The sequence below is a fragment of the Alosa sapidissima genome, chromosome 23 (assembly GCF_018492685.1).
Source record: "Alosa sapidissima isolate fAloSap1 chromosome 23, fAloSap1.pri, whole genome shotgun sequence".
NCBI classification, from domain to species: domain Eukaryota; kingdom Metazoa; phylum Chordata; class Actinopteri; order Clupeiformes; family Clupeidae; genus Alosa; species Alosa sapidissima.
This window is the reverse complement of record NC_055979.1, coordinates 24367044-24394565: the sequence shown is the minus strand read 5'-3', so window position 1 is coordinate 24394565 and position 27522 is coordinate 24367044. Positions and strand designations below refer to the sequence as shown.

Sequence of the window (27522 nt, the reverse complement as noted above, 5' to 3'; positions counted from 1 at the left end):
TGTGTGTGTGTGTGCCCACCCACTGTTCCGTGTGTGTGTGTTTGTGTGTGTGCCCACTGCTCCAGGTCGGGTGTGTGTGTGTGTGTGTGTATTAACAGTATTTGAATTCTATTTATTTACAGTTTATAGTGCCAATAACAATATACATTGTCTCAAGGCTTGTGATGTGAGAAGCTAATTGAATATTGCATGACAGCACTTTTGGCTTGCTAGCCCATGTCATCTGTAGGATATTGCACATATAATAATATGAGCCAAATCAAATTCTGTGATATCACCAAACATGAAGTCATCGCTTTGGCAACAGGTCAGGTGGAAGATGGAAGAATGGGCACAAGCTATATCAGTGTCAATATGGAAGACAGTGGTGTGACAGTTTTGATTCATTGATTCAATGTCAACAATCATTTATGTGAAGAAAGCTTAATTCAGAAACCAGAGCAGGCTTTAGTGCAAGCTCCTACGCTGCACCCTGTTTGATAAAAAAAAAAAAAAAACCATAATCTTAAATATAGTTTTGGTTTATCTTTCATTTAGTAGCTAGCATAGACATATCATCACATTAAAAACTGATGTCATCCATATGTGATGGGGACCTCCGAAGAGTTGCCAAAAAATGGGGCTGACACCATAGCACTGAGTAGTTGACGAGCTTTAAAGAGAGATATGAATCTTGAGAAAGTAGTAAGTTTAAATTTACATGTATTTATTTAACAGACAAAGCGACTTACATATGCCAATTATATTACAAGGGCCATTCTCCCCAGAGCAACTCAGGGTTAAGTCAACAGTTAACATGAAAGCCGGGAATTGAACCCACAACTTTTCCGGTTACTGCCTCCTGAAGGGAGTTAGCAGGTAAAAAGTGTGCACGATATTACATGATATTACACAGCCCGTCTGTCATTACATTTGTTGTTTTAAACAGCTAGTCAGTTGTGTGTAATCTCCTCAAATAAACCAGCTATGGCTGACAGGTTTGTATTTCTATGCAACTCAGGCCCAGTAGTAGTCCCACGTGATTGTGAACATCCAGTGCATGTTTTCAGAAGAGCTCTTAATGCTTGTAGAGTCTGTCTGGTCTGTCAATCCTTCTTTGTCTTCTTAGAGCCTCTGCAGCACCTCCGCAGACACACCGCGCAGCACGTAATCATCACCACGACAACAGTTGCTACCACGACCAGCAGAAAGCCAATCACATCCAAAGAGTGGTACTGGATCCAGTTGAGGTGGTGGGCAGCTGGACGCAGATGGTCCGCCCCTTTGTGCCTCATGACGAACTCCGTCCAATGAACAGCGAGGTCCAGGGGTTCTATGGGCCGGTCATTGTGTATGGCCGACAGCTTCTGCATGTTCTCCATGTAACTTCAGCCCAGATGGAGGTGAGAAAACGGGGACAGAGAATTGAGTCAGAGTTCAAATGCAACACAAAAATAAATGTGCTTTTAATCCACATGACACATTGGACTAAAGAGAAATCTATCAAGGTCAGTATCAAGTGGTGATCTGAAACTTTGAATGAGAACTTCAGGGCAACCTCATCAAGTCTGCTGTTTACCTCCTTCTGTACCCCTCGCTAGCAGAGCTCTATAGATAAAGCCTTGGCCTGCAGTGGTCCCTTACCTGCTGTCATTGATGACCTTCTCCAGGGCATCTACAAGGGCTTCCGAAGTCACATCAAAGATGCTGAGTACCACGGCCACTCCGCGGTGGGCTACGCGGTGAGCGTTGTCGTTCTGGTCACCAAAGAGTGGCATCATCACCATGGGAACGCCGTTGCAGATTCCCTCGTAGATCCCGTGAGTCCCACCGTGAGTGATGAAGGCCCTGGCCTTGGGATGGGCTGGGCCGTGACCAGAGAAGGACAAAGGGGAGGAGAAATCTCAGGCTCTAGTTGTTATCTGTGGAAAACACTGCTTCTACATGCACTCAGGCTCAGCTCAGAGGGTCCCCTCAACCATTCTGCCATGTCACATATGATCAGTGTACGTTTCTAGATTATTTTCAGTTTGTTATCAAGTAAACCAACCTTTCAAAGTTTCAATCAGTGGCTCAGTCTAAGATGACGCCAAACTCAATGTAAAGCCTGAATCTGGGAACCAAAAATCTTCAATCTTTTCTAGACTAGAGATCAACCCATCTAGCACCCAACCTGGGGTTCTCATACCCTTTAAAGCATTCTAACAATCAGGTCCCTGGACCATGCAAGAATATTACTTTTCAGGATCAACAATACAAATGGCTCAAGATTTTATTTAGTGTTTTCAAAGAAATCAGGGAAAATGTTACTTGTCACTGTAAGGTCACTGAAGGTCACTTACCTAAAAGGTCATTCTGCGGCAGCCACTTCATCACTTTGACATTTCCTGGGACATGGTCTGGAACAGGCCCGGAGTAGCGCCACAGAACCTGAACAGAAGGTTTATGTGCTCATTCACTCATTAAACTGACCCGGAGCCATTGTAGGTGATCAAGAGTGGTCATTAAACTGACCCGGAGCCATTGTAGGTGATCAAGAGTGGTCATTTATCATCTAAAGCTTATTTCAAAATGATAATAGTGATAGTTCCATAGCACATCTAATATCACACTTCAACATACTGAGCAAAACAAACCGCCTGTGTGTAATTCTATTTGGTTATATTTCCTTTTTAAGCCGCGTGTAGATCCTAATCCTCTTAACTCTCTACACACAGAGAAATATCCTGAGTAGCTGGGAGTCCAACTGAATGTTGAGCTTTGAAAACAAAGGCCTTAACTCAAGATGAGTGCTGTGAGAACATGACTTGTCTGCTGCTTCTTGTTGGCAGGCAATCTACGAGGACCGAGGAGTCTAATGGCAACCAGATGTTCCTTAAGGTTTCTGTCTGAGCTTGTTTGAGACGCGTGACTTGTACTCTTTTTACACAGATGTGGCAACAACAAAGCAACACATCATTTGCTGGGAGACAGTCCAAGTTTAAGTGATTATTATGTCTCCAGAAGACAGGACTAATGTTCTTATGCTGTAAAAACAATTTGCAAATGATTGATACTGAACTGCTGGATTCCATGTAGATTTTATATTCTGAAGGTATCAAACATCGATTCTAAACCATATATAAGTTACTTCATAGCACTGTGTGTGTGGAAAAACAAGTCAATTATGGTTCTGAGGTTCACCTAAGCCAAGCCTCTTCATTAAAACCCGCTGAGTATGTTTAATTTGATCTTGTGGGCTTTTTGCCATGTCTCATGCAAGCTTGATTTATCCCCTCACCCTCTGAGGAATCTGGCTGAAGGCTGAGAAGAAGATGGCAGCTTTCTCTGCTGGCATAGACTCCACCATCGAACCCAGGGTAAAGACCACGATGCCATGTTCTCCAGATCCCTCCACAAACTCCTCCAGCTCCTGTAGGTGGCACACGACAGACTGTTACAGGTCCTACTGACACAGACATTCTACATGACAGACTGTTCCAGGTCCTACTGACACAGACACCATACATGACAGACTGTTACAGGTCCTACTGACACAGACACTGTACATGATAGACTGTTACAGGTCCTACTGACACAGACATTCTACATGACAGACTGTTACATGTCCTACTGATACAAACATTCTACAAAAGCCACTGACTGTTATAGGTCCTACTGACACAGACACTCTATAAGAGACAAAGACTGCACTGGATAATTTGCTGGAATGAACCTACAGTAGAGCAGCACTGTAGATTCAATGCAAGCAACTTGCCAATCGGTCAAGTGTGATTTTCTGGAAATGACGTGTTGTGTTGAAAAACAGAGTATAGTCCAAAGAATGCAAATCTGGAAATGTGATGAAAGCACAAATATGTTGCTTTTGAATTTACGAGACAAATAAAGTCTGGTCTGAATAGTGAGTACACACAGTCTCTAGTCATCCAGTGTGCTTTTCATCTGTTGTGATCCTTTTGAGCTTCACTGATTGGCTGGGAGCGCCACTCCCTCTCTGCAGTGGCTGGCGTTGTTGTCCGCTCTCTCTAGGAACTCCCTGCCCCGCCAGTCTTCCCACACACACTCCAGTCCAGTGACACCCACTCGTTTTCACATGCTGGCCAGGCTGTGCTGCATCCTGTCCACCATGTTTTTTCCCTGAGCTTGCTGATCTGACTGCAGATTGTGAAGCAGGGCCCTGAATGCAAATATGAGCACGAAGGAAAGCGCAAAGTCCCGGCACAAAAGACCCCACGGGAGGAAGGAAGGAAGGCCACTTGGAGAGGAAGGCGGCTCGGACTGAGTGAGAGTGCACGTGGCGTTTCCCCAGCAACTCCCCAGTGCTCGGGTCAGTGGGATCAGGTTATGCGTTTCGTTTGAGGCTGTGTAAACAGCAGTGCACGCGAGGGTGGTGGAAACTCACAACACCACGTCGCATGCAACCTGAGCCCAGGTCAATCAGAAACAAAACAAACCCGCAATCTGATAGCCAGCCGGCCAAAAGCACTGTTCAAGAATTAGTGCAACAAGACACCGCACCAAACCCCTCCTTCTTCCTTAACAAAACAGAGCAGGCATGCAAGGGGAGACCCTAGAGTGCGCCTGGAGAACACACTGTACTTTCCAAACCAGAAGGACCCCACAGCTTCAGGGAAATATGTACACGTTAGTAGTAACTTTGTGCCATGATACAGCCCAGATGGAGCAGTGTGTGTACACGCTGAGAGAGTGGTAAGGAGAGCTCAGGATGTCTCTGGTACTTACCGCCGAGAGGCCGTGGCCCCTCACGCAGTTGATGCCACCGATGAGCACCATGTTTGGCATGAGGGGCCGGGGGTACTCAAGCGTGAAGTCGTAGCGTAGGAGCCAGACGGCGCCCTGACCGAGGAGCTCGCGGTAGGTCACCTGCCGTCCCAGGTAGCGCGCGGCCAGCTCGTCGAAGCTGGCGTACATGACGCCGCACAGCTTCAGCTCCACGCCGCTCATCACAAAGTTCTTGGCGCGCTCCAGGAAGCCCATGCGGTCCGTGTTGTCGGAACGGTAGCGCGGCACGTAGGAGGGCGGCGACGGGCACTGCAGGGCCTGCACATCCAGACCGCAGGGCATCCCCCGCAGGAAGTAGACGGCGGGCAGCGCCAGGGCGTCGGCGATGATGGAGCCGCAGGGCAGGAAGGGGTCAGTGAGCAGCAGCTGGAAGTCCTGGCCGCGCAGACGCTCCATGAGCGGGCGGTTGTAGAGCAGCGCCTCACAGCCCCTTACCTGCGTGCTGGTGAAGTTGAGCAGCCGCTCCACGTTGGTGGTGATCTCGGCGAGTGGCGGCGTTCGGTAGAAGACGCTCTCGCGGAGCCACTCGGTGCTCTGGGCCAGGCCGGCCGCCGTGTACGGCACGGGAAAGCTCTCGGTGCGGTACAGCTGCTTCTCCGAGCCCTGGATGAGCAGACTGGTCTCGGGTGCCAGCACCAGGACCTCGTGGCCCCTGACCGCCAGCTCCTTGACCAGCAGCTTCATGCTGAGCCAGTGGCTCCCGTCCACAGGCATGGCCAGCACACGGTCACCTTGCACAGGGCCAGGGAACCCCCCACACACACACAGCCAAAGCCCCAGTCCCCACAACCAGCTGGTCGACAACATGACCACAAGATTCTGAGGGCTTTCGGAGAAAAGGCAGGGAGTGAGTGGGAGGGACACTAGAAAGAGTGAGAGTGAGAGTGAGAGAGAGAGAGAAAGAGAGAGAGAGAAAGAGAGAGGCCCTCCTTGTCAGTAGGAGTGGCTGAATTCTTAGGAGAGATACTTTGTATTTGTCAGAGCGTGTTGGACATGAGAGTAGCCAACAGAGAGCAGGATGTCCCTATGCACTCAACAGACCAATACTGAGTGAAATGAGTGGTCATATAAATGCTGTGTGTGTGTGTGTGCGTGTGTGGTGTGTGTGTGTGTGTGTGTGTGCGTGTGTGCGTGTGTGTAGCAGGCACGCAATGCATATCCCAGAACTCCTCCGCTCTCCCCTAGCGTGAGAAGAGCAGCCCCTCCCCCATCCAAACACAGATAGCATCAGCTCGCTGCACTCTCACGCACTACCCACTCCTGGACTTCCCCCCTCCACCTCTCAAGGTGGAGAGGTATACAGCGCAGGGGTGAGCGCTTGAACACAGCGCAGAGACTTCTGCGCTTTCTAAGGCGACCGCTCACCTTTTTCACATGTATGAACAATGGACAAATAGAGTGAATAGTTAATTGGTGACTATTATTATTCATTTAATTATACCATTTAATTAATAACTTGTAACCAAGTAACTAGTTTATCAGCTAGAGAGTATGGCGTGGCATATGCTATGAGAATTAGAGATATGAGATAGCGACTGGTGGTTAAAGTAACAATTTATTAGGCATCAGGCCTTAAGGGTAACTGTACTCAATAAACCATAAATTGAATGTAAAAGTAAACTCACATAGTCTACTGTAACAATGTAACAAACTAAGGAAGCTTATCAAAACACAAACTTAAGCTTAACAAAATAACAAGTTAAGAATAACATACAGAGAGAAAGGATAGAGAGAGGAAGACAAAGGAAGACAGAGAGAGAGAGAGGCCTCCTGTGTAGTGGAGGAAAGTTTGATCAAAACACAAGCAGATTATAATTTCTCCTTTGATACAAATTCAGAATATTTTCCTGTGGTCCAAGGCAGCCCCAGGATTGAGTTAAGCTCTCAACAGGGTGTCGAGAGCAGAGGCCAAATAGCCACTGTATGGGTGGCCAGCTAAGACAATAGAGATCAAACACACAGATGTAAATTGACTGCAAAAGGCATTCTTCAGAAATACAAAAGGGTTGGCCAAAAAGACGGGGCTTGCAGTTTGAAGACAGAGAAGGACGTGAATATACCCAGTCTTTCTGGACCCCACAGTCTTTCTGGACCCCACAGTTTTTCTGGACCCCACAGAAACCCAGAGGAGAGTTCCCTTTTGTCCTTTTTGACCACCACATTTCAGATATTCCGTAATGACAGCCTACAATCTTTATATTGTTGCCTGACCCTTGTGCTTCCTATGAGCGGTTTTTATAGTGTTGCCTGACCCTTGTGCTTCCTGTGCATGGCTTCTTCAGCCTTAATACCACTACGGAGAAATGAACCCTGTTCCATGAATGTTACGAGCCATTTGCACGAGATCATAATAGCTTCGGTGGTTACCGTGACACCAAGCTACTTTCAGAGTCATTTGGGTATCATTTTCAATTCCACGAGCAGTGCAGAAGATGGAAGATCGCAGTTCCCACCACCCTCATGCAAACTAACAAGTCTGTCTAATAACAAAGTATGAAAGGTATGAGATAAAAAGACAACGGTTATCTAATCAAGGACACATGTACAAGTGAGTCTATGCACCTGCATTATCACACGCACACACTCGCACGCACACACACAGCCATTCTCACTGAGAGAGCCTGTCACGTTTGCAGGTTTTACAGTTTACACTGACAGACTTTGCAAAGATTTGGGAAAGATTTTTGAAAGACTACAGTCTACTATTTACAAGACTGCAACTAGATTCTATTACATTCTTTCCCATTGTGCAATATATATAAACAGGAACTGAAATGATCGCCTACTTATATCAGTCATATTTTCGTGTTTATGCAGCATTAGGGGGATTCGACTTGATGTAGCCGCCTGCTGCCATCTTAAGCTGACTGCATAACATGATTACTTTTGAGATTCTGATACGTTTTTAAACCGGAATTGTGCATATGTCATGGTTGAACCTCGTATCTCAGAAATAATCATGTTATGCAGTCATTTTAAGACGGCTGTAGGTGGTTACATCAAGTCGAATCCCCCTAATGTTTCATGTATGACATCCCTAACCGATATAGAGTTGTTCTGTCACATGGAATAGCTAATAATGTATAAGAAATGAGATGACACATTTTCATATTCATAGACTTCATCAGGTCCCTTAAGGTGAATAAAATCAAGCACCTGGATTATGAATGCAGACTGCATGGTGCTTGATTAATGCACCTGTGGTAAGGGGCCTGATGAATTTATTTTACCATAAAACGATGGGAAATTCCATTCTAGGCCAACTAGATTCAAGATTCAAGATTCAATACTTTAATTGCCATACAACAGAAGTTGTTAGGAATTTGCTGCAGTGTGCTCTACAGTACAACAGACAAGACAACACCAAACAAATAGAAGAAGCCAAAGACATAGACATAGACATCAGACATAGTACATTCATCCATGGCTCGTCCCTACATAGGCAAGAGTCAAAAGTGGCAGTTGACATTTTAGTTGAAGTTTACCCAAAGTTCAGGATTTAAGTTCACTTCCAAAAGTGCAAATGTAACAGGGTGATGATGACAATAAATAAAATAAATATACTGTATATTACTGTGGCATATAGCATGAATACAATTTAAAACATATTGCTAAAAAAAAGATCAAAAACACACTATCCAAGATGCTGGCTTGATCTGCTTCCATAAGGTATATGTGCAAGGGTGGAGAGTTATTTAAAAATCTGATTACACTACAGTATGTGCTATTTAAAAAGCGGGAGGTCTTTGTGTTAATAGCCCTCAGCCTTCTACCTGATGGGAGGATCTTAAGGAGGTGGTTGGCAGTACTAGTATTGTGAAGAGCCATATAGCCTATAATTACATTTACAGCATATAATATTAACTACTTTATGTAAAGAATAGCTTCACCAAGATTAGTCATTCAATAGCCAACATGATCAAACCAGTATCGGCATAAAATGGTTGCAGTGAGTGAGTCACCCATCACCTATTTTTACATTTTATCAGGATACATATCAGGTATTTTTTGATAGGCAGTTGGGTGGTTATTTCTTTTTTGACTGGCTGGTGAGCGGTCAGATACTTATGAACCCTGTGAGAAATGCGGACACCTTGGTATCCCTAGTCATCTCTGCGTGAGAAATACTACAGGGTGTGGTGTGTGAGCGTGAGGAACTGGTTGAAATATAGCCTGTGTCTCACACCCATTGCGTGACTGAGTTTAAGTCAACATGGCAAAAGGCTAATAAGTCATTGAGGCAGTATTGTAATACTACAGTAGCCTAGTATGTGCATTATGTTTGAATTAGCTAATATAGATAGATAGATACTTTATTGATCCCCAGGGGAAATTCAAGGTCACAGTAGCATACAGACAACACACACACATTCACTAACAGCAGAAAAAGTAATTAAAAGTATATCATATAAAAAACACAACTAAGCAATAAGGACAGTAGAAGATAAAGAATATACTAAATATACTAAAATACAAATTATACTAAATAACACTTAATCTAAATCAATTCTAAAAAACAGTATCCACATAGTGGGTGATTAATCAATCAAGATGCGCTTGCAATGACTGAGGCAGGGACTGAGCCTGTGATTCTCTGTGCATAAGGTAAGGTAAGGTAAGGTGCTCTGTGTGAATGAGTGTCATGGTGATGGTGCAAATGAGTAAGTCAGACAGTGCAACAGTGCAAGAATAAAGTCTATATATCTATATAACTATATTAAGAAAGGTATAAGTGGTCACAGTTCGGCTGTGGTATGGAGGGAGGTGTTGTGCATATGTAATATAGCAAATAGTAAGTTTGGTAAGTTGTGACAGTTGTTTTTGTGAGATGGACCATTGACGTGTACAGTGATTGTGTTCATCTTGACGAAAGCTTGCATGAGATTGACATGGCCCAGGGAAGCATTTACATTAGCCTATACTGGGCTTAAACGGGGCTAAACCAGGACCCTAAGCCCTAGCAACAAGCCCAGCTCAACGCTCAGGGCCACAAGACTAAGTTTAGGCCATGTCCACTCCATTTTAAAAACAACGTTTTCGTGTGGAAGAAAGGCCGAAAACTCAGTTTCCAGTCACTGAAAACGGATATTTTTTAAAAACTCTGGCCAAATGGGAAATCTTTGGATTGGGACATGTTTTCCCTTTTCTTTAAAATGTTGACAGATCTCCGATCTGTGATTGATGTGTTCTTGACAGCCTTCAACAGCTGTTTTTGCGTTTCTGTGTCGAAGGAGGAAAAAAACACTGTGTGGACACAGCACAATGAATGGTTACTGGTTACATAGATAGATAGATAGATAGATACTTTATTGATCCCCAGGGGAAATTCAAGATGGTTCAACATGGTTACTCCATTCAACATGGTTACTGCGGAATGTTGCAGCAACGTTGCAGTGTCTTCATGCAGATGGATGAATTTTGGCAGTTGGCCCATGATAATGTAAACCAAAGATTCTAGAGCGCTGCGCGTAGCGCTCTATAATCTTTGATGTAAACATAGCAGGAACTCCAGGACTGATGGGCCACAGTATAAATAAGTCTATTGACTCTGACTGCCAGGCATTTTGAGTGGCCATGGAGAGACCCCTAGTGGACAAATTGCACCTTAGATGGTTTTAAATCTAATTTACAGTTTTTTCACAGACACAGACAAAACACAACTGGCCAAATGGATAATTTTCTTCTCAAAAACAAATTTTGTTAAATATATTACTAACACATCTTTTTCTGCACACACTAACTTTACCAAAACACTGGAAATCTGACTCAAAATGAAATTATTCTGTCAAAGAATAACACTTGTTTTCACTTCACAAGGTACATGCAGTCAATCAAAGTACACCAGGTTTCAAAATACTGGCTATTGTTGACATTACAAAAACTGCATACTGTAGACTTTTATGTTTCAGTTTTACAGGTATTTGCATGCAATTTTTACACTAAATTTCTTGGTTGGGAACTGTATGTCCACATGTTATGTTCACATTCAAAAGCATCCCAGTAAAAAGCAATTTTTTTTCCCCTTTACTGTTTACTAGGAGATACAATAGAAATACTGTTTACAGTATGATAGAACAGAAAAAGTTTTACAGTATTGCTTACAGTGAACAAAATATCCATGAAACACACAAGAGCATTCTGAACAAAAAAACAACAGCAAAAAGCCCAGATAAAAAGGGGGGAGCTAAAAAAAAGCACAAAATTACTGTATATAATCGTAATAATAGTGGCTGACAACTGCAGCCTTTGGAATGCCACCACCATGCATTCTTACACTGATAATTGTAAATGGTGACTTTAATATTCATGTCAATAAGACAACTGATGCTAAAGCCAGTAAGTTCCTTAATGTGTTGGACAGTTTAGAGCTAAAGCAGCATGTTACAGGACCCACCCACAACCTTGGCAACACCCTCGATCTAGTCATTTCTAGAGGGATAGAAGTCACAGACTTATCAGTAAATGATATAAATATGTCTGATCATTATTGTGTATCTTTTAATGTAGTACTACATACTCTTGGACATTAGAGCAGAACAGCAGTTCATAGCTCTTATAGACTCCATAAATTTAGATATTTTACATCATCCCATTGATCAAATGGTAGAGGCTCTCAATCGTGAATTAGGCGCTCTGCTTGACAGAGTGGCACCCTTAAAGACTAAAAAAAGGCCCTGTAGCAAACTGACACCTTGGATGAACGAAAATATCCATGATTTAAAAAGATCATGTAGAAAAGCTGAGAGAACATGGAGAAAAACTAAGTTACAGGTTCACCGTGCCATTCTAAAAGAAATTATAATAGAGCTATTCGGAATGAGAGAAGGAACCACTTCTCTAAGGTAATTTCTGAAAACAGTGGAAACTCTAGGGTGTTGTTCTCTACCATTGATAGGCTATTGCATCAAACACCTTTTGATACACTCAGTCAGGCATCCTCTCGAAGATCCGAAGAATTTGCAGACTTCTTCAAAAACAAAGTCATTTCTATAAGGGAGGCTATTGGTAACACAAGTAATATGTTTGATAGTACACCCAAAAACAGCCCCCCAAAATTAAGGTCCTTTAGCACTATTACTCAATCTGAGCTTGGTAAAATTATAACTCAAACCGGCTCCTCAACACGTGTGTTAGATCCAATCCCTACTAGATTCCTCAAAAAAGTATATGATAGCTTAGCTCCCTTTATTCTCAAGGTAATAAATACCTCATTAGAAACAGGTATATTTCCAACTGCTTTTAAAACCGCTGTTGTGAAACCTTTACTTAAAAAGTCAAATCTTGACCATACCAATCTGAGCAACTACAGGCCTATATCAAATCTACCGTTCCTGAGCAAAGTACTTGAAAAAGTTGTTTGTAATCAGTTAAATACCTTCCTCAACGAAAACAGTATCCTTGAAAAATTACAATCAGGTTTTAGATCAAATCACAGCACAGAAACGGCTCTAGTAAAAATAGTCAATGATCTCAGACTGGCTACTGACTCAAACAAAATCTCAATCCTTATTCTTCTGGATTTGAGTGCGGCATTTGACACCATTGATCATAGCATCCTAATTCACCGCCTTGCGAAGTGGGTGGGTCTCTCTGATAATGCTCTAAACTGGTTTCAAACCTACATTACTGGCAGAGATTTTTATATCAGTCTAGGAGATCATGTATCTGAAAAACATGACTTGCCTTTTGGTGTGGCCCAGGGGAGCTGCCTTGGTCCCCTGCTATTTTCCCTATATATGCTTCCATTGGGAAACGTCATAAGTCAGCATAATGTAAACTTCCACAGCTACGCAGATGATACCCAATTGTATATTTCTGTGGAGCCAACTAACCCAGATGGCCTTTGCTCCCTCACTGCATGCCTAACCTCCATTAATCAGTGGATGAGCAAAACATTTTTGAAACTAAATGATGACAAAACAGAGGTACTTTTGGTTGGACCAAAACTAAAGCGAGATATTGTTCTTAGTAATCTGGGGAACTTGGCGCACCAGGTCAAACCAAAAGTAACAAGCCTCGGTGTCATCTTAGATGCAGAGTTAAGTTTTAAGCCCCATATCAGTAAAGTTACTCAGACAGCCTATTTCCACTTGAGAAACATTGCCAAAGTGCGGCCCTTTTTAACTCAACAAGATGCAGAAAAACTAATTCACGCCTTTATCACTAGCAGGTTAGACTACTGCAATGCACTTTTCACTGGTCTTCCCAAAAAACATCTAAAGAAATTGGCACTCATACAGAACTCTGCGGCTAGACTTTTAACTAAGACTAAGAAGAGAGAACACATCACCCCTGTGTTGGCTGAACTGCACTGGCTCCCTATTTCTTATAGAATTGATTTTAAGGTTATGTTAATTACTTACAAAGCTCTGAATGGCATAGCACCTTCATATATCTCTGAGCTTTTAATATCTTATCAACCACAAAGGAAACTTAGATCATCCAATTCTAATCTTTTAATCGTACCCAAAGTGCTCCACAGACAAAGTGGAGAAGCTGCTTTTATCCATTATGCCCCCAAACTATGGAACACCCTGCCTCTGTACATCAAGCAGGCGAGTTCAGTAAATATTTTTAAAAAAGATCTGAAAACATACCTGTACAGGAAAGCTTTTAGTTAACTCATCTTATCCTGTAGACTACTTTTTCAGATTATTCTACATCTGCTGCTATTGGAGGGCACAGCCAGCCAGAAGCATATGGGCTCCCCCTTAAGTCAGGTTCTGCTCAAGGTTTCTTCCTGGAATATGAGAGTTTTTCCTTGCCACAGTTGCCATATGGCGTGCTTGTGGGGGGTAAGAGGGTTAAGGCTGCCAGTCTTATGACATGTCATTTTCTATATTTTTGATATGTTGCTGAGTGGATCATAAACGGCCCCTAGCAATGAAGAAAAGTGATTGATAATGACTGACTGACTATTATTGTGTTACATGCTTCAAATATAAAGCACTTTGAGCTGCATTCTGTGTATGAAAGGTGCTATACAAATAAAGCTTATTATGTGTATGTCTATTTCTATTTCATTTTTGCCACTTGTGTTTACCTTTATTGATGCATGTGCATTAGAGTGCAGAATGTGTTTTGAGAATGAGAATGTGTTCAAAGTTTTGCTAAAAATTGTAAGTGAGATCTGCAAATTGTGTTTTACTATGTGAAATGGTTTAAGGTGACTACAGACTGAACAATTAGCTTACATTTTTTTCTGATTGCTTAAGCACATTTTTGTAACTATCGTTTTTTTTGCAAAACTCTACACACAAATAGGAAAACCTTTCACCCAATCAGCAAAACATTGTAGTTCTCTTGCAAAAGCTAACACACCTTGCTTAACTCTTCACACCTTCTTAACACCTTCGTAAAAATTGTGTTTTCGTATCAAACAGTAAAAACACACGCCATCACAATAGTAAGCACACAATGTGCCAACTACACACTGTTGGTATGAATAAAAAACACATCTGGCTTTGGCTTTCTCTGTGCACAAGGTAGACTATGTCAGTTTGAGGTTGTCATAGATCTGTTAACATACAGGGATCCAAACATCAAGTATTGGTGTTTATTTACACACATCAAAACAAACACAAGTGTGTTTTTCCCAGTCAAAACACAAAATAGCAATTTCACTGAGACAAAACTATCAGTCTACATCGGGTCGTCTCTCTCAAAATTTCGTCTACATCACATGCAATGTCCTAGTCCAAGGCACAGGGGAAAATATATTCTGGAAGGCTGTATCTAGGCCTGACATGACAATATCCCCACATGTAGACTGATTTTTTTGCCTGTAAAAGGGCTATTTCTTTCTCTTCTTACCCTTCCTCGTCCTCCTCCTTGTCCTTATCCTCTAACTTCACCTCCTTGTCCTGGTCATCCTCTCCCTCTCACTTCTTCACCTCTGCGTCCTCTTCCTCCTACTTCTTCATCTCCACGTCCTATTCTTCGGCCTCCTCTAATTCTTACTCTTCTCACTCTTCCTGCTCCCTCCATTGTACCCATTGTACATTACCTGTGGCTTATTTATAGTGCTTAGGCTGATTGCAAAGTGAACTAATTATCTAAAACATGAGAAAGTGTGCCAGACAGTTGGCAAAATAGTGTAAATAATATCCATACATGTGTATAGATTTGCTAGGAGTGTGTTGATCATTTGGAAATTGAGTGTAACGCAGTGAGTTGTGTTTACAGTTCCCCAAAAAGAGTGCTGTGCTGTGCAGCAGGGATGTGCACAGGGGGGTTGCTCAGGTTGCCCGGGCAACTGCCCATATGGCCTTCTTGACTCATGTTGCCCTTCCAATGGGGAAAATAAATAAATAAATCGTAGGCTACAATGGATGCAGAATTTCACGTAGGCCTAGATAAAAAAAAAATCGCAAAGCCTCATTCACTTCCATTCGGGCTTCGGAAGCGAAAGTCAGTAGGGGAAGGGTAAACTCTGTTTACGTGGCTGCAGCGATGCACCGGACCGGCACCAGAGCAGAGCCTGCATAAGCTGCCCTAGAAGGAGATTGTCGCTGTTGTCATATGAGACGACTCAACGTTGTCGGAAAAGGTGAGTTTGTGATGTATAACAAACAAACGATCATCGTCATCAAGTTTTATGAAATTAATTAAAATCTTCATAAATCTAGGCTGAGTTTGCCACGTTTAGCCTAAATAATCAGACAGATAGCTTGCAGAGAAGCAGCCCGTTATCACATAGCCTATAGCTGCTAGGCTACTATTTTTTTGGTAGGCATTAGGCAAACTAATGGGCTAGTGCAGTGAAGCGTTGGGAAGGTTTGATAAGCCAACTTGAAGTGAATATACACACAGGGGAAATTCTCTTTCTACTCGTAACTGAGCAGCCTGATGATATGGACAGTACCTGCAGGCGCCACTGGTTGCAAGTACAACTGTCAGCTATGTGGCTAGGAGAGAGCTATGTGAGATAGCGGAGAGCTATGTGGCTAAGCTACATGTCTGCTGATAGTTAGTTTCTCACATTTCGTTTTAGCAAGAAGAATGAATGATGGAAGTAATGCATCACATTAATTATTTTATTCAAAATAAATCCGTAAATCCTATCACTAGTATTTTGGGTATTGTTTGAAGCCAAGATTCCCACTGAAAAGAGTCAGATTCAGGAGAGGGAGGGAGGCAGCAATCACTGCAGGGTTGGCTGCGAAAAAGCCAACCAGCAGGTGAGACAGAGACTTTGCACTGTGATAAAGATGACATGACACTGTGTAGACGAATTGATTAATTAATCAGACTCATATTTTAGCCTATTAATGGCAATGTTTCATAATTACATTACATTTAAGGTGAGGAGCATTCACAAGCCCCCAGACTATGTGAAGAAAATGTGGACCAGGAGGAGGCACAGGACAGGAAGGCCTAAGTGATGATCACCTAATATGAGATGAGAGGACCATGCTAGAAAGTACAGGATTAAAGAGCTGCATGCTAAATAATTGTAATCTAAAAAAAACATAGGCTATTTTAGAGGTCATTTCAAAGATCTTGCCTGAGCAGAACATAAATACCACTAAGGGCATTACAATAATGATAAGTTAAGGTGATTGAGTGCTGTATTTCAGTGTTTTACTTCTGTGTGTATATACGCTGTTATTCTTAGTCCTGCATATAGCCCGTGAGTTTTTTTTTTTTTTGGGGGGGTGGGGTGCCCTTTTTTCAGGTCAGAGCATCTGCCCCTCAAAATTCCTGTGCACGTCCCTGCTGTGCAGTTAATTGTGCCTACAGTTGTGCAAAGTGTGTGTTACAAAATTGCGAACTGAGTGCAAAGCAGTGTTTGTGCTTTTAGTTTTGCGAACTCAGTGAGTGGTTTTGCTATAAGTATTAATAGTTTTAAAAATTGTGCTATAAGAATCACGGTTGTGTTTAAGCATTCAGAAAAAACTGTAATGAGTTCAAGCAGCTGAGAACTTTCTTCAGCCAAAAGGTGTTAGTGTTTTAGCAACTGAGAAAAACAGTAAATGGTCTTTGCTTATTTTATTTCATTATTAACACTATAATCACTGCTACCTATTATGTTATTTCATTATTAACACTATAATCACTGCTACCTATTATTTTATTTCATTAACACTATAAATCACTGCTACCTATTATCCCCCCCCCCCCCATCACTTTCAGTTTATTTGACTTTATCTTCTAATATAATCTTTTTTATTATTATTTCTTATGTAGGCACTGGAGGGGTCATTGCAAGATATGTTTTAGCATAAAAAAGTGCACTCATTTTACTACATTGTGCGCACGTTTTACGAAATAGTGCTCTCATTTACATTTTTGTAAAATGAGCGCACAATTCAGTAAAGCGTGCACATGATTTAGTAAATTCTGTGCACGATTTACTAAATTGAGCGCACAATCTAATAAAATGAAACCACAATTTAGTAAAATGAGAGCACAATTTGGTAAAATGAGCACGCAATATACTAAATTGAGCACACAATTTACTAAAATGAGCGCACATTCTCTCAATATATAAGTATGTTGAGATAAGAGTGAGGCGCAGGGCTCACCTTGGTCAGCGGCCTCTTCACAGCGCAGTTGATCCCTCCAATCAGCACCATGTTGGGCATCAGCGGCCTTGGCAGCTCCATGGTAAAATCGTACCTCAGCAGCCACAAGGGGGCACTAGTGAAAATCTCTGCTATGGTAATGTCCTTGTGCATGAAGCGGCTTGCCACACCATCAAACTCCCAAAACAGGAACTTACAGAAGACAGGCTCCACCATGGCCACCAGGAAGTTGGCCACGCGCTGGACGAAGCTCATGTGGTCTGTGTTGCGTGAGAAATAGCGTGGCACGTACGACGGGGGACTCGGGCACGCCGTCGCCACCAGATCCAGTCCACATGGGATGCCACGGAGGAGGTAGACTGGTGGCACTGAGAAATTGTGTGCCAGGATGGCTCCAGTGGGCATCAAAGGGTCCGTGAGGACCGCGTCGAACTCCTGTTCCCTCAGAAAGGACACCAACTCCTCGTTGAATAGCAGGCTCTCGGCGGTGGCAATCAAGAAGCTTCTCAACCTACTCACCCTTGTCCAGCCCTTTCTGATCTTCTCCAGCAGGGATCCTGTGCTGGGCTGCAGGTTCTGCGCGTGGCCCTCCAGCAGCTCGTTCACCAAGTCCTGGGTGTACGGCACCGGATAGGTGAGGGTCTCGAAGTGTTCGCCTGGGCCCAGCCTCATGCTGACCTCTGGGATAACCACCAGGACGCTGTGGCCCCTGCGGGCCATCTCCTCGGCCACGACCTTTAACCCCACCCAGTGGCTGCCATCCATGGGCACCACCAGCAGCTTGCCAGGCGTCCTGACCTCTCCATCTGACTGGACGGGGCTCTGTGGCGTCCTGGCCTCTACCTCCGGCTGGACGGGGCTCTCTGGCGTCCTGGCCTCTCCCTCCGGCTGGACGGGGCTCTCTGGTGCAGAGTCCAGAGCCGGAGCCAGAGGAGACACGGCCAGGAGCAGGAGCAAGAGGGGGAAGAGCCCTGAAAACATTCCTGATCCACTAATCTGTCTCCTTGTGATCCAGACAGGCGCTCACAAGCACCTGACCCTCAGCGTCCGGACAAAAGTTCAGTGTGTGTGTGTGTGTGTGTGTGTGTCTGTGGTGTGTGTATGTGGTTGCATAAATTCTTGAGCAGATTACTCAAGCTGCTGAGTGGCAACAATGCGTTGAAAGAGAAAAAGCAAACAAACAATCCACCTCTGAATGTGGCAGCAACGTTCAAAGTTCTCATCTGACAAACTGGTGACACAGAGGATTGGAGGAGGTTTATAGTCATCAGATTCATCTCATTGGCTGACTAATGACACAGGGGATTGGAGGAGGTTTACAGTATGAAGTCTCATCATAGATTCATCTCATTGGCTGAGCTGCTTCAGACATATAATAAGTTAAGGGGGCTTACAAAGTCATCTTGGTAAAAAGTAACTTCTAAAGTGAAGTGAGATCTGTGACTAGTAAATCCCCCCCCTTTTAAACTTACATTCAGGATATAAAAGCAAACTTGTTCACTGAACTCAATTGACTTTGCCTCTCCTGTAGCATTTGATCAGTGTTTGATCAGTGCTCTTTTTAAGCTGAACTAAGATAGTGCTTAACTGCTGCAACTGTAACTCCTGCCAGGTCACGCAATCATGCAAGATTTTAACTAAAGAATTTGTGTATGTGTGACTATAAGTAGTATTAGGAATTGTATTAAAAAGTCCATGACTATGTGGTTTGGGGATTTTCAGGAAGCTCATCAGTTAGCATAAAGCTTTACCTACTGCAAGTTCATTCTTGTCACTTGAGGTTAATAATGCTACAGAGACTCTTTGCTCTATGCTGGCATCTGAACCTGCTGTAGCATGTCCTTGTAGTGAGAAATTCCAGAGTGTATATATTTTAACTTTCCAGAGTGTATGTATTTTAACATTTGTTTTGATCAGCGCCACCCAAGGCCTTTTGTTTAAGCCAACCCAAATCGCATGCATACTGTACGTGACCTTTGTCATGCCACATAATGGGAGCGATTAATCACTGTTGACGAGTTTTTCTCTTTAATGCAATCATTGAAGTGTGCTACTTGCTTTAACATAATGCTGGCGCCTCACAAGATCGGAGAGAGAGCTCACGTGAGGTGACGGAAGGGGGATCACTAGAAATGTATTTAAGCTAGACAATTTGTATTTTGTCTTCGAGTTTGGTATGGTTGTGATGCCGGGATGGCCTACATTCTGTATCAACTCCCGGATTCGTTAATAAACCTCGAGGTTTTTGTCTTTGTCACTGCTCGGTTTGGATAGTCTCCACTTTGTTATGTAGGTGGTCACTTTTTACACTACATTCACAAGACCAACTCGTTCTAAACCCGTCACCCATAAACAGTATATGCTCAGTATGAAAGGAACTTAGAGCTTCTGAGAGGAAATGGTGTAAATCCAGAGATGATCTTAGTAACTACCAGTCTTTGCTATCATCTTTTTCTTCCACTGATACACTTGTAAAAAAGGCCTTCTATTAGAGCAAGATTGAGAGTGCCACTGACAGTAGAAAACTTTAATCTACTTTCAAGTCTCTTCTCAATCCTCTACCATCATCTACTTCACCATCAGCAGCATATGACTTTGCAACATTTTTCACTGAGAAAGTTGCTAAAATAAGTGCCTAGTTTGATGAGGCTTTAAGGAGCGCTTTGCCTTGTGTTGGCATGGTGGCATCGTTGGACTCTTTCTCTCCTCTTGATGAAGATGAGGTTTCTCAATTGCTTCAGCGAAATCGTCCAACATGTTTCTTTTGGATCCTGTCCAAAGCACCTGCTGTTCTGCCGACGGTCACGCATGTGTTTAATACTTCACTCAGTTCTGGAATAGATCCTTTTTCTTTCAAACAGGCAAGGGTTACACCTTTGCTGAAGAAAAGTACACTTCATCCAACTGACCTGTTCCCCCTTTCTTGTCAAAGGGTTTGGAGAAAGTGGTCTTCAAGCAAGTCTGTGACTTCCTATATAACAGAACAACCTGCTAATAACAAACTATTTCAGAACTGAGTGAAGTATTAAACACATGTGTGACCATCGGCAGAACAGTATGTGCTTTGATTGACTGCAGAAGAGTAGACAGGACAGGATCTAAAGGGCATGTTGTTGGAAGACTTTGCTAAAGCATTAGAGAAACCTCTCCTTAATTAAGAAAGGACAAAGGCAAAGCCTTTATTAAAGGCTCATCAAACTGGGTGCTTTTCTTTTTCAGTGAAAAATGTTGCAAAGTCATTTGCTGGCAGCGAAGTAGATGATGGTGGTGGTGGAGGATAGTGAAGAAACTTGAAAGTAAAAAAAAAAGTTTTATGTAGTCAGTGACACTATCAGTCTTGCTTTTTAAAACTGTTTCCTGTTCATTTTCAATACTGTATTATTTGAATAGTAAGCAAGTAAATGGACAAAAGTATCTGCTAAATTCCATAACCATACCCATAAGTAATCATCAAGAAACTCATCAGTTGGCATAAAGTAATCATGATCATTTTTCTTTGTGAAGTCAGTGGACTATTCCAGAACACGGTGCTCCACAGCCAATCAAATCTACTGTAGACATTCCATAGTAGCCATGGCACCCTGGGAGCATTGCACTGGGCAGTGAATTTGCCTATTTCACGTCGCCATTTTAATGTGAGATAAGCCTATCTCCTCGGAATTCATCTTGACTGGGCGGCACACCCTCAAAAAACTAAAAAATAAATCTTGCAAGGAGACGAGGGAGCAAAGATTCTAGAACAGTGCTCCGCTCTAGAATCTTTGCTAGGGAGTGAAGGCAGAGGGTATTATGATATCAACTTCAGCGGCATTGTGACATCATCAGTGTGAGAACCCATCATGTGGCCTGTGTTTCTTTGGTTGTGTGAAGCTCTTCTGAGAATGAACTACGGGAGGGACAACACAGCCATGTCATCCTCCAAAGGTACCCTCACTGTACTTTGTTTACATTTTCATAAATTAATAATTATTTTAAAGTTACACCTAACAATTAAGGTTCTTTATTGAAAGAATATGAACTCAAAGAATATGAACTCAAAATAGTGCAGTTTTTTGACCAACCTATATTCCACAATCCATAGCATGTAATTTTGTTCTCCCCTAACAACAAAGTAGCTGTTCCATATCCAAACACATCCATATCCTGAATAGGCCTTTAGGATGCTCCACTTGGGGGCAGCCGTGGCCTACTGGTTAGGGCTTCGGGCTTGTAACCGAAGGGTTGCCGGTTCGATCCCCGACCAGTAGGAAAAATGTGGGCGGGAAAATGGTTGAGCACTGCTCTCCCATGCCCACATCCACGGCTGAAGTGCCCTTGAGCAAGGCACCTAACCCCTCACTGGTCCCAGAGCGCCGCTGTAGCAGGCAGCTCACTGCTCTGGGTTAGTGTGTGCTTCACCTCACTGTGTGTTTCACTAATTCACGGATTGGGATAAATGCAGAGACCAAATTTCCCTCACGGGATCAAAAGAAGTATATATACACTACACACTTTACTGCTGACCCATCTGTGCCGGTTGCCATAGTATTGCTCTGACTGACACCTGATAATGCTCCTCCCTCTCCTCTCAGAAGCTCCTCCCAGCCCCGTGTCTGCGTGTAGGGCCGAGCAGGCCATCAGGAGAAAGAGGCATCTACGTCGGTCAGTGGAGGGGGACAGGAAGCACTGGGACAGAAAGCACTCAGACGGCGTGGACACTAAGAAACAGCGCCAGGAACAGGAGAAGAGGCCGGCAACACGCTGCCGCTCGGACGACTCGCCAGTCGGGAGCGAGGGGAAGGTGAACGAAGGCAGTGGGTCAGAGGTCACTGATGAGTCGTACGAGCTGGACCGCCACTGCCGGCTGGCGTTTGGCCCGGCACTGGGTACCAGAAGCATGACGCGCTGGCGGGCCGCCAACGGGATCGTGAACCACGCTGAGATCCACAACATCCACTACCGCTCCTACGACAGAAGCCATTCCACAGCCTCTGTCTTTGGAAAGCAGCCCCAGGACCTAGACAAAGCTGATTCCAAAACACTGACTGGAATTGGTATGTCTTGGAGGGCAATTCTTCTGTGCAAGCGCAACTGACATTTTAGATCCTATTTTCAAATTTCTGTGCTTAAGACCCCAAATCTTAACATGACCTGTCTATATGACTGACCCATTAATGACAAACGTACACTGTCTGTAAACTGTGCATTTCAGAGAGATTTGAGGCCATGTTTAGTAAGGGCGAGTTGATTGGACATGGAGGCTATGGAAGTGTGTATGCTGGATACAGGAAGTCAGACCATTTCCCGGTGAGTAGGCGGCCATGTTGGTTTCTCTGCCTCTGCACCTGTTCAGTATGATGGTCTGGTCAAGCTACTATTCAGGCCATCTGATGGTCCTAGTCAGGGCAAACAAATGTGTGTTGTACAGCAGGCGTTTCAAATAAAATGTTTGGGCTTTCATATAGAATGCCAATATGTGAATTCCATGCTGTATGCTGAGTTGTTATTGTGGACAGGTGGCACTGAAAGTGGTGGACTTGAAGAGGATCAAAATGTGGGCAAAAATGGTGAGTGAACTGATCCTCAAATTGTCTAGAGGGGGCTTCACATTGTACCCGGCATGCGCTGCGCTCACTGCTAGGTTGCTCTTGGTTGAGAGATTTTTGTTGTGGTTGCCGCCGGGCTCAGCGCAAAGACCTATGATTTACAGCGTGCAGCGGTCAAAGTTTAACATGATTCAACTTTGACCGCGGCACGCGCAAGAGCGGCAAAGTGGCAAAATGCTCAAAGTACTCAGCAGCGCTGTGGCAGGCCAGTTCTTGGGTGTGCAAGCCATTGACAATAATGGATTTCATAGCGCAGCGCTGCCGCTTTTTGCGTACAATGTGAAGGGCCCTTAAATCAGGGGTCCTGAAATGGGTTTGCACTCAAATGAGAGTAGATTGCTCGTTTAGGAGCATATAGTCCGTAAGTGGAGGGGTGGATCTCCCTGGTGTGTGGTTCTGCATACATAGAGAAGAATGTGGATTCATTTCTCATAAGATCTGCATTTCAACTCTAAATATTTCACTTTTGGATCGTTGTTTATGATTCAAATACACTAGTCCTGTCCTCTACCAGTGTAACAGCACAGTGGGGAACACCTCTGGGTACCTCGTTTGTGTGTCAGTCAGAGTTTGACGAGCCCATCCCTCTGGAGATTGCGCTGCTGCGCCAGGTGTGCCGTAACTCCACCTGCAAGGGCATCGCCCAGCTGCTGGACTACGTCGAGCTCCCGGGGGCCTACGTGATGGTGCTGGAGAGGCCCGAGCCATGCCTGGACCTCTTCAACTACATGCAGGAGGGCCAGGGCTACCTGGAGGAGGCCATGTCCAAGCACATGATGCAGCAGCTGGTGCGCGTGCTGCTGCACTGCCACTCGCGAGGGGTGGTCCACCGCGACCTGAAGCCCGAGAACATCCTGGTGGAGACGACCACGCGGCGCATTAGGCTGCTGGACTTTGGCTCCGCCTCTGTGCTGAAGGAGGGACAGTACACAGACATAGCTGGTGAGGGAAAAGGAGGGAGAGGGAGAGGGAAAGAAAGAGAAAGAAAGAGAGAGAAAGAGAGAGAGGGAGAAAGAGAGAAAGGGAGAGATGGGGGGGGGGGGGTTTCTTAATACCCATCCTACTCCATGTCAAATACTATTTTTTTCTTGATTGTAACCTTACAGTCCTACCAGTAAAACTATTTCAATTTGATAGAGAGAGTGAGAGAGAGACAGAATAGTCTTATCCTTTATGTTGGTTGCTAAATCATGGTGTTCCTCTGCAGGGACTCCGGAGTACTTCCCACCAGAGACGGTGCTGAGGGGAGAGTACTTTGCCATCCCTGCCACCGTGTGGTCTCTGGGGATCCTGCTCTTTCAGATGCTGTGGGGCGATGTGCCCTTCTACAACCAAGATGCCATTGTGAAGGGAACACTATTCTTCCCACGTGGCATATCAAGAGGTGTGTGTGTGTGAGAGAGAGAGTAAGAGAGAGAGAGAGAGAGAGAGAGAGAGAGAGAGAGAGAGAGAGAGAGAGAGTGAGTGAGTATGTGTGTGAGTGCTTGGAGAGAGAGTGATATGGAGCCCAGGAGGTCGAGAATGTGCTCTCATTTTACTAAATTGTGGCCTCATTTTGCTAGATTGTGTGCACAATTTAGTATATTGTGTGCTCACTTTACTACATAGTGCTCTCGTTATACTAAATTATGGTCTCATTTTATTACATTGTGCACTCAATTTAGTAAATCGTGCACACATTTTACTAAATTGTACGCACGTTTTACTAAATTGTGCAATCATTTTACAAAAATGCCGCTAGCACGTCGTGCCTAACAACGCCCCTTAGCTGTTGTAGAATCAGTGTAACCTGACTCTGTACAATTTAGTAAAATGAGCGCACGATTTAGTCAAACGTGTGCACAATTTAGTAAAAAATGTCTTGCAATGACCCCTACAGGGTTCCGGAGAGTGAAAGAAAATAAGAGAGAAAAACTGGTGTATGTCTACTGTTATAGTAAATCTTTTCTTTATATGTATATCATTCCTTTGTTTTGACAGAATGCCGCCACCTCATTCGCCTGTGTCTTACTGTCAATCCCAAAGATCGACCAACTCTGGAACAAATACTTGTTCACCCATGGATGTTATAGGAACATATACAGTATACTGAAGTTGCCTACATTTGTTTTAAATAAAGTATATGTAGCATTTGCGCGTCTCTTCTGTGTGGAAAACATCATGGTGCCTTTGTGCAATTGCATTAACTAAGGTTGAATTTTGATAAACTTTCATGGATAACTCCTTGCAAACGATGAAAGGAAAAGACTGTAACTAAGATTATTTTGTATGCACTGTATAGGTAATACACGAGAAAGAACAATGATGACCTACCAGATCCTTGCAAGAAGCAAAGATATTCAACATCTCTCACTGAGGCTTAGTATTAGGCACAGTAGTCCATCATAGACATCTGCAATGTTCACAAAGGGAGATGTTGCACTGTGGAGGGATTGTAGTCCCAGCCCATGGGCCAAATCCGACCCATAAGATAATTTCTTGCATGCATCATACGTAGGCTATAATTATACCACTCCAACTAGGCTAGGTCTGTGTTCTAATGGCGCTTGTTCCCAAGTTTACCATGGGAGTTTGGTGGTAGCATGATTTACTAAAATTATGTGCTAGAGAAAATGTATTTTGGTAGCCTATTTGAATTCTTATTCATGTTTTTTACCATCGCGACCTACCTACACCACTCCAGTTGGTGGCAGTGCATGAGTGGTCAGAAACCGCTGAAGAAGGGAAAGCCTTTCGACGTCATCTATTGGTTGACATCTTTACTTCCCTGTGTAGCGGTACCAGAAACACAAGGTGACTTCTAATCATGTATTTTTTTTTTTTATTCATTCTTATGTGCATGCGATTTAACTTTATTCTATTATAATGTCATCATTATTCATTGTTATTTCACTAATAGGAAGTACAGCTACATTGATAATGCTGTTACTAGCGAGGGAACAGTAGGCTACATTTTAGTTACTCGACTTGCAGTGTCAAATCAGGACAGCTAACGTTAACGTTAAACATTAGCAGGCTAACGTGTTTGTGTGGTATGCTTGTTGAATTGTTAGGAAACGTTACCCGCAGCAGGCTGACTAGTTTATTGTAATGGTACCTTGGGGCATGCAACAGTTTTAGAATTAAAATAAGGCTCCTGTTGAGGAAAGTTTGCGTTTATTCACGATAACGCATTTAGCAGTTGCTGCTTGTTGGCTAACGTGCTAGCAGCTAAATTAATAATCCCTGGGTTACCCACGGTCAGTCTGTGAGCAAGTGCTTAGCTAATATTTGGATGTCCCAGCTAACTTAGCCAGATTCAATGTCTTGTGAAGTGATACCTTTTCTTTACCTGTCCGATATTTTCACACACAGCATGGCTCTTCACCGGTTATTCCAGCTGTCCTCTCTCCTCCGCTCGGCGGTGTCCGTGACCCTGCGGAGAAACATTGGGATCTCCGCAGTGCTTTTCAACCGGGCCAAGGACATGGACCCCGTCCAGAAACTGTTCCTTGACAAGATTCGCGATTACACCACCAAGAGCAAGTACGGGCCTGTAATGTAATTGTGTAATTCTGAGTATGGTGTTTGTTTAGGGAGCCGTTGGTTGAAATGTGAAGACGTTTTTGTCCATTCTGTTTCATTCTCCCTCCGCGGGATTGTAGACTGACGCGTGTTAAGACAGTGAAGCTACCAGTTAATCTTTCCACCGAATAGGCGCATTCTCCTTTGCCTTATTTCTGGTCTTTATCTCACCTGTGTTTGATTTGATGGCCTCATTTCCAGGGCCGCAGGTGGAGTGGTAGATGGTGGGCCAGTCTACCAGAAAAATGTGTCTGAGGAGGTCACCAAACTACAGAGGCTATACGGAGGTGGAGACCTCACCAAATTCCCAGAATTCAAGTTCCCTGGTGAGTCTCCAGTTTTGTGTGCGATGTCGCAGCAAAAAATGTGGTAAATGTGGTGGTAACTTGGTAGTTATTGCATTAGATGTAGGATAATTGTAAATACACGTTGGGGGCTTTGATCAACTGCCACATGAATGAATGAACGCTTCTGTATATTTCAGAGACTGATCTGTAAGCCTTTGGTTAAATAATTTAACATGGTTGAAATTAAAAGTTGCATGTGGTGGTGTGTGGTGAAAATGACAGCTACTCCTGTCAGTCAGTGGAATACAGGCCACGCCAGAAATAGGGGCTTTCTGGGAAATGCAGAAATCTCATCTTCTAAAGTAATATCTTGAACTCTTTGGGAACTGTTTTGGAAACACATTCCATGTGTTAATGGACCTTTTGTTAAGCTTATTTCAAAGAATCTGTTATGATGTTGTGAAGTACAGTATCAATTCCTCCGACTGTTGACGGAACAGATTGTTGGAGCATACACCTCCTTTAATGCTCACAACTGCCTGTTTCACCACTACACACCTCCAACCTTGTAAATGCTTCATTTTGCTCACACCACCCTCCCCACTCTCTTGCCTCCACAGAACCCAAACTGGATGAGGTGGCCAAGTAAAGTCTGTCCACTCTGCACTACTCGTTCCGGTTTCTTTCTGTTCCAACATTAACCAGTTGAATATTTAATAAATGATCTTGAGAACAAGGTTGGTGGTGTCATTGTCTTTTGTGTGTGTGTGTGTGTGT

At 43.6% G+C, this 27522-nt stretch overlaps 3 protein-coding genes across 4 annotated transcripts; 2 read left to right on the top strand and 1 right to left on the bottom strand.

Annotated features, from left to right (window-relative positions):
* Positions 1-93: 93 nt before the first annotated feature.
* Positions 94-18560, bottom strand: LOC121698281 (UDP-glucuronosyltransferase-like). 2 transcript variants are annotated; one of them, XM_042080236.1, is made up of 5 exons: positions 17310-18560; positions 3260-3391; positions 2322-2409; positions 1624-1843; positions 94-1365 (listed from the first exon to the last, which is right to left on the bottom strand). In XM_042080236.1, exons 1-5 carry the CDS (start codon positions 18288-18290, stop codon positions 1086-1088), a joined length of 1701 nt encoding a protein of 566 aa, XP_041936170.1. In that variant the 5' UTR covers positions 18291-18560; the 3' UTR covers positions 94-1085. The 2 variants fall into 2 exon arrangements, with proteins under 2 accessions (XP_041936170.1, XP_041936171.1); XM_042080237.1 differs by lacking the exon at positions 17310-18560 and adding an exon at positions 4723-5824.
* Positions 18561-20780: 2220 nt separating this feature from the next.
* Positions 20781-25027, top strand: LOC121698282 (serine/threonine-protein kinase pim-2-like). Its single transcript, XM_042080238.1, has 7 exons — positions 20781-21233; positions 21881-22342; positions 22501-22595; positions 22805-22855; positions 23458-23836; positions 24102-24278; positions 24875-25027. The coding sequence occupies exons 1-7, from the start codon at positions 21149-21151 to the stop codon at positions 24964-24966; spliced, it is 1341 nt and encodes a 446-aa protein (XP_041936172.1). The 5' UTR covers positions 20781-21148; the 3' UTR covers positions 24967-25027.
* Positions 25028-25565: 538 nt separating this feature from the next.
* On the top strand, positions 25566-27482 carry atp5pf (ATP synthase peripheral stalk subunit F6). The gene is made up of 4 exons (XM_042080242.1): positions 25566-25687; positions 26249-26419; positions 26660-26784; positions 27366-27482. The coding sequence occupies exons 2-4, from the start codon at positions 26250-26252 to the stop codon at positions 27392-27394; spliced, it is 324 nt and encodes a 107-aa protein (XP_041936176.1). The 5' UTR covers positions 25566-25687; position 26249; the 3' UTR covers positions 27395-27482.
* The last annotated feature ends 40 nt before the right edge of the window (positions 27483-27522 follow it).

Coding starts and splice junctions, on each gene's coding strand:
- LOC121698281 (XM_042080236.1), bottom strand. CDS start 18,290: ATGTTTTCAGGGCTCTTCCCCCTCTTGCTCCTGCTCCTGGCCGTGTCT. Junction 3,392..17,309: donor TGAAGAGGCCGCTGACCAAG/GTGAGCCCTGCG, acceptor TGCCACCTACAG/GAGCTGGAGGAGTTTGTGGA. Junction 1,844..2,321: donor GCCGCAGAATGACCTTTTAG/GTAAGTGACCTT, acceptor GTCACGGCCCAG/CCCATCCCAAGGCCAGGGCC.
- LOC121698282 (XM_042080238.1), top strand. CDS start 21,149: ATGTGGCCTGTGTTTCTTTGGTTGTGTGAAGCTCTTCTGAGAATGAAC. Junction 22,596..22,804: donor GGAAGTCAGACCATTTCCCG/GTGAGTAGGCGG, acceptor TATTGTGGACAG/GTGGCACTGAAAGTGGTGGA. Junction 24,279..24,874: donor CCCACGTGGCATATCAAGAG/GTGTGTGTGTGT, acceptor TTGTTTTGACAG/AATGCCGCCACCTCATTCGC.
- atp5pf (XM_042080242.1), top strand. CDS start 26,250: ATGGCTCTTCACCGGTTATTCCAGCTGTCCTCTCTCCTCCGCTCGGCG. Junction 26,420..26,659: donor GATTACACCACCAAGAGCAA/GTACGGGCCTGT, acceptor CCTCATTTCCAG/GGCCGCAGGTGGAGTGGTAG. Junction 26,785..27,365: donor CCCAGAATTCAAGTTCCCTG/GTGAGTCTCCAG, acceptor TTGCCTCCACAG/AACCCAAACTGGATGAGGTG.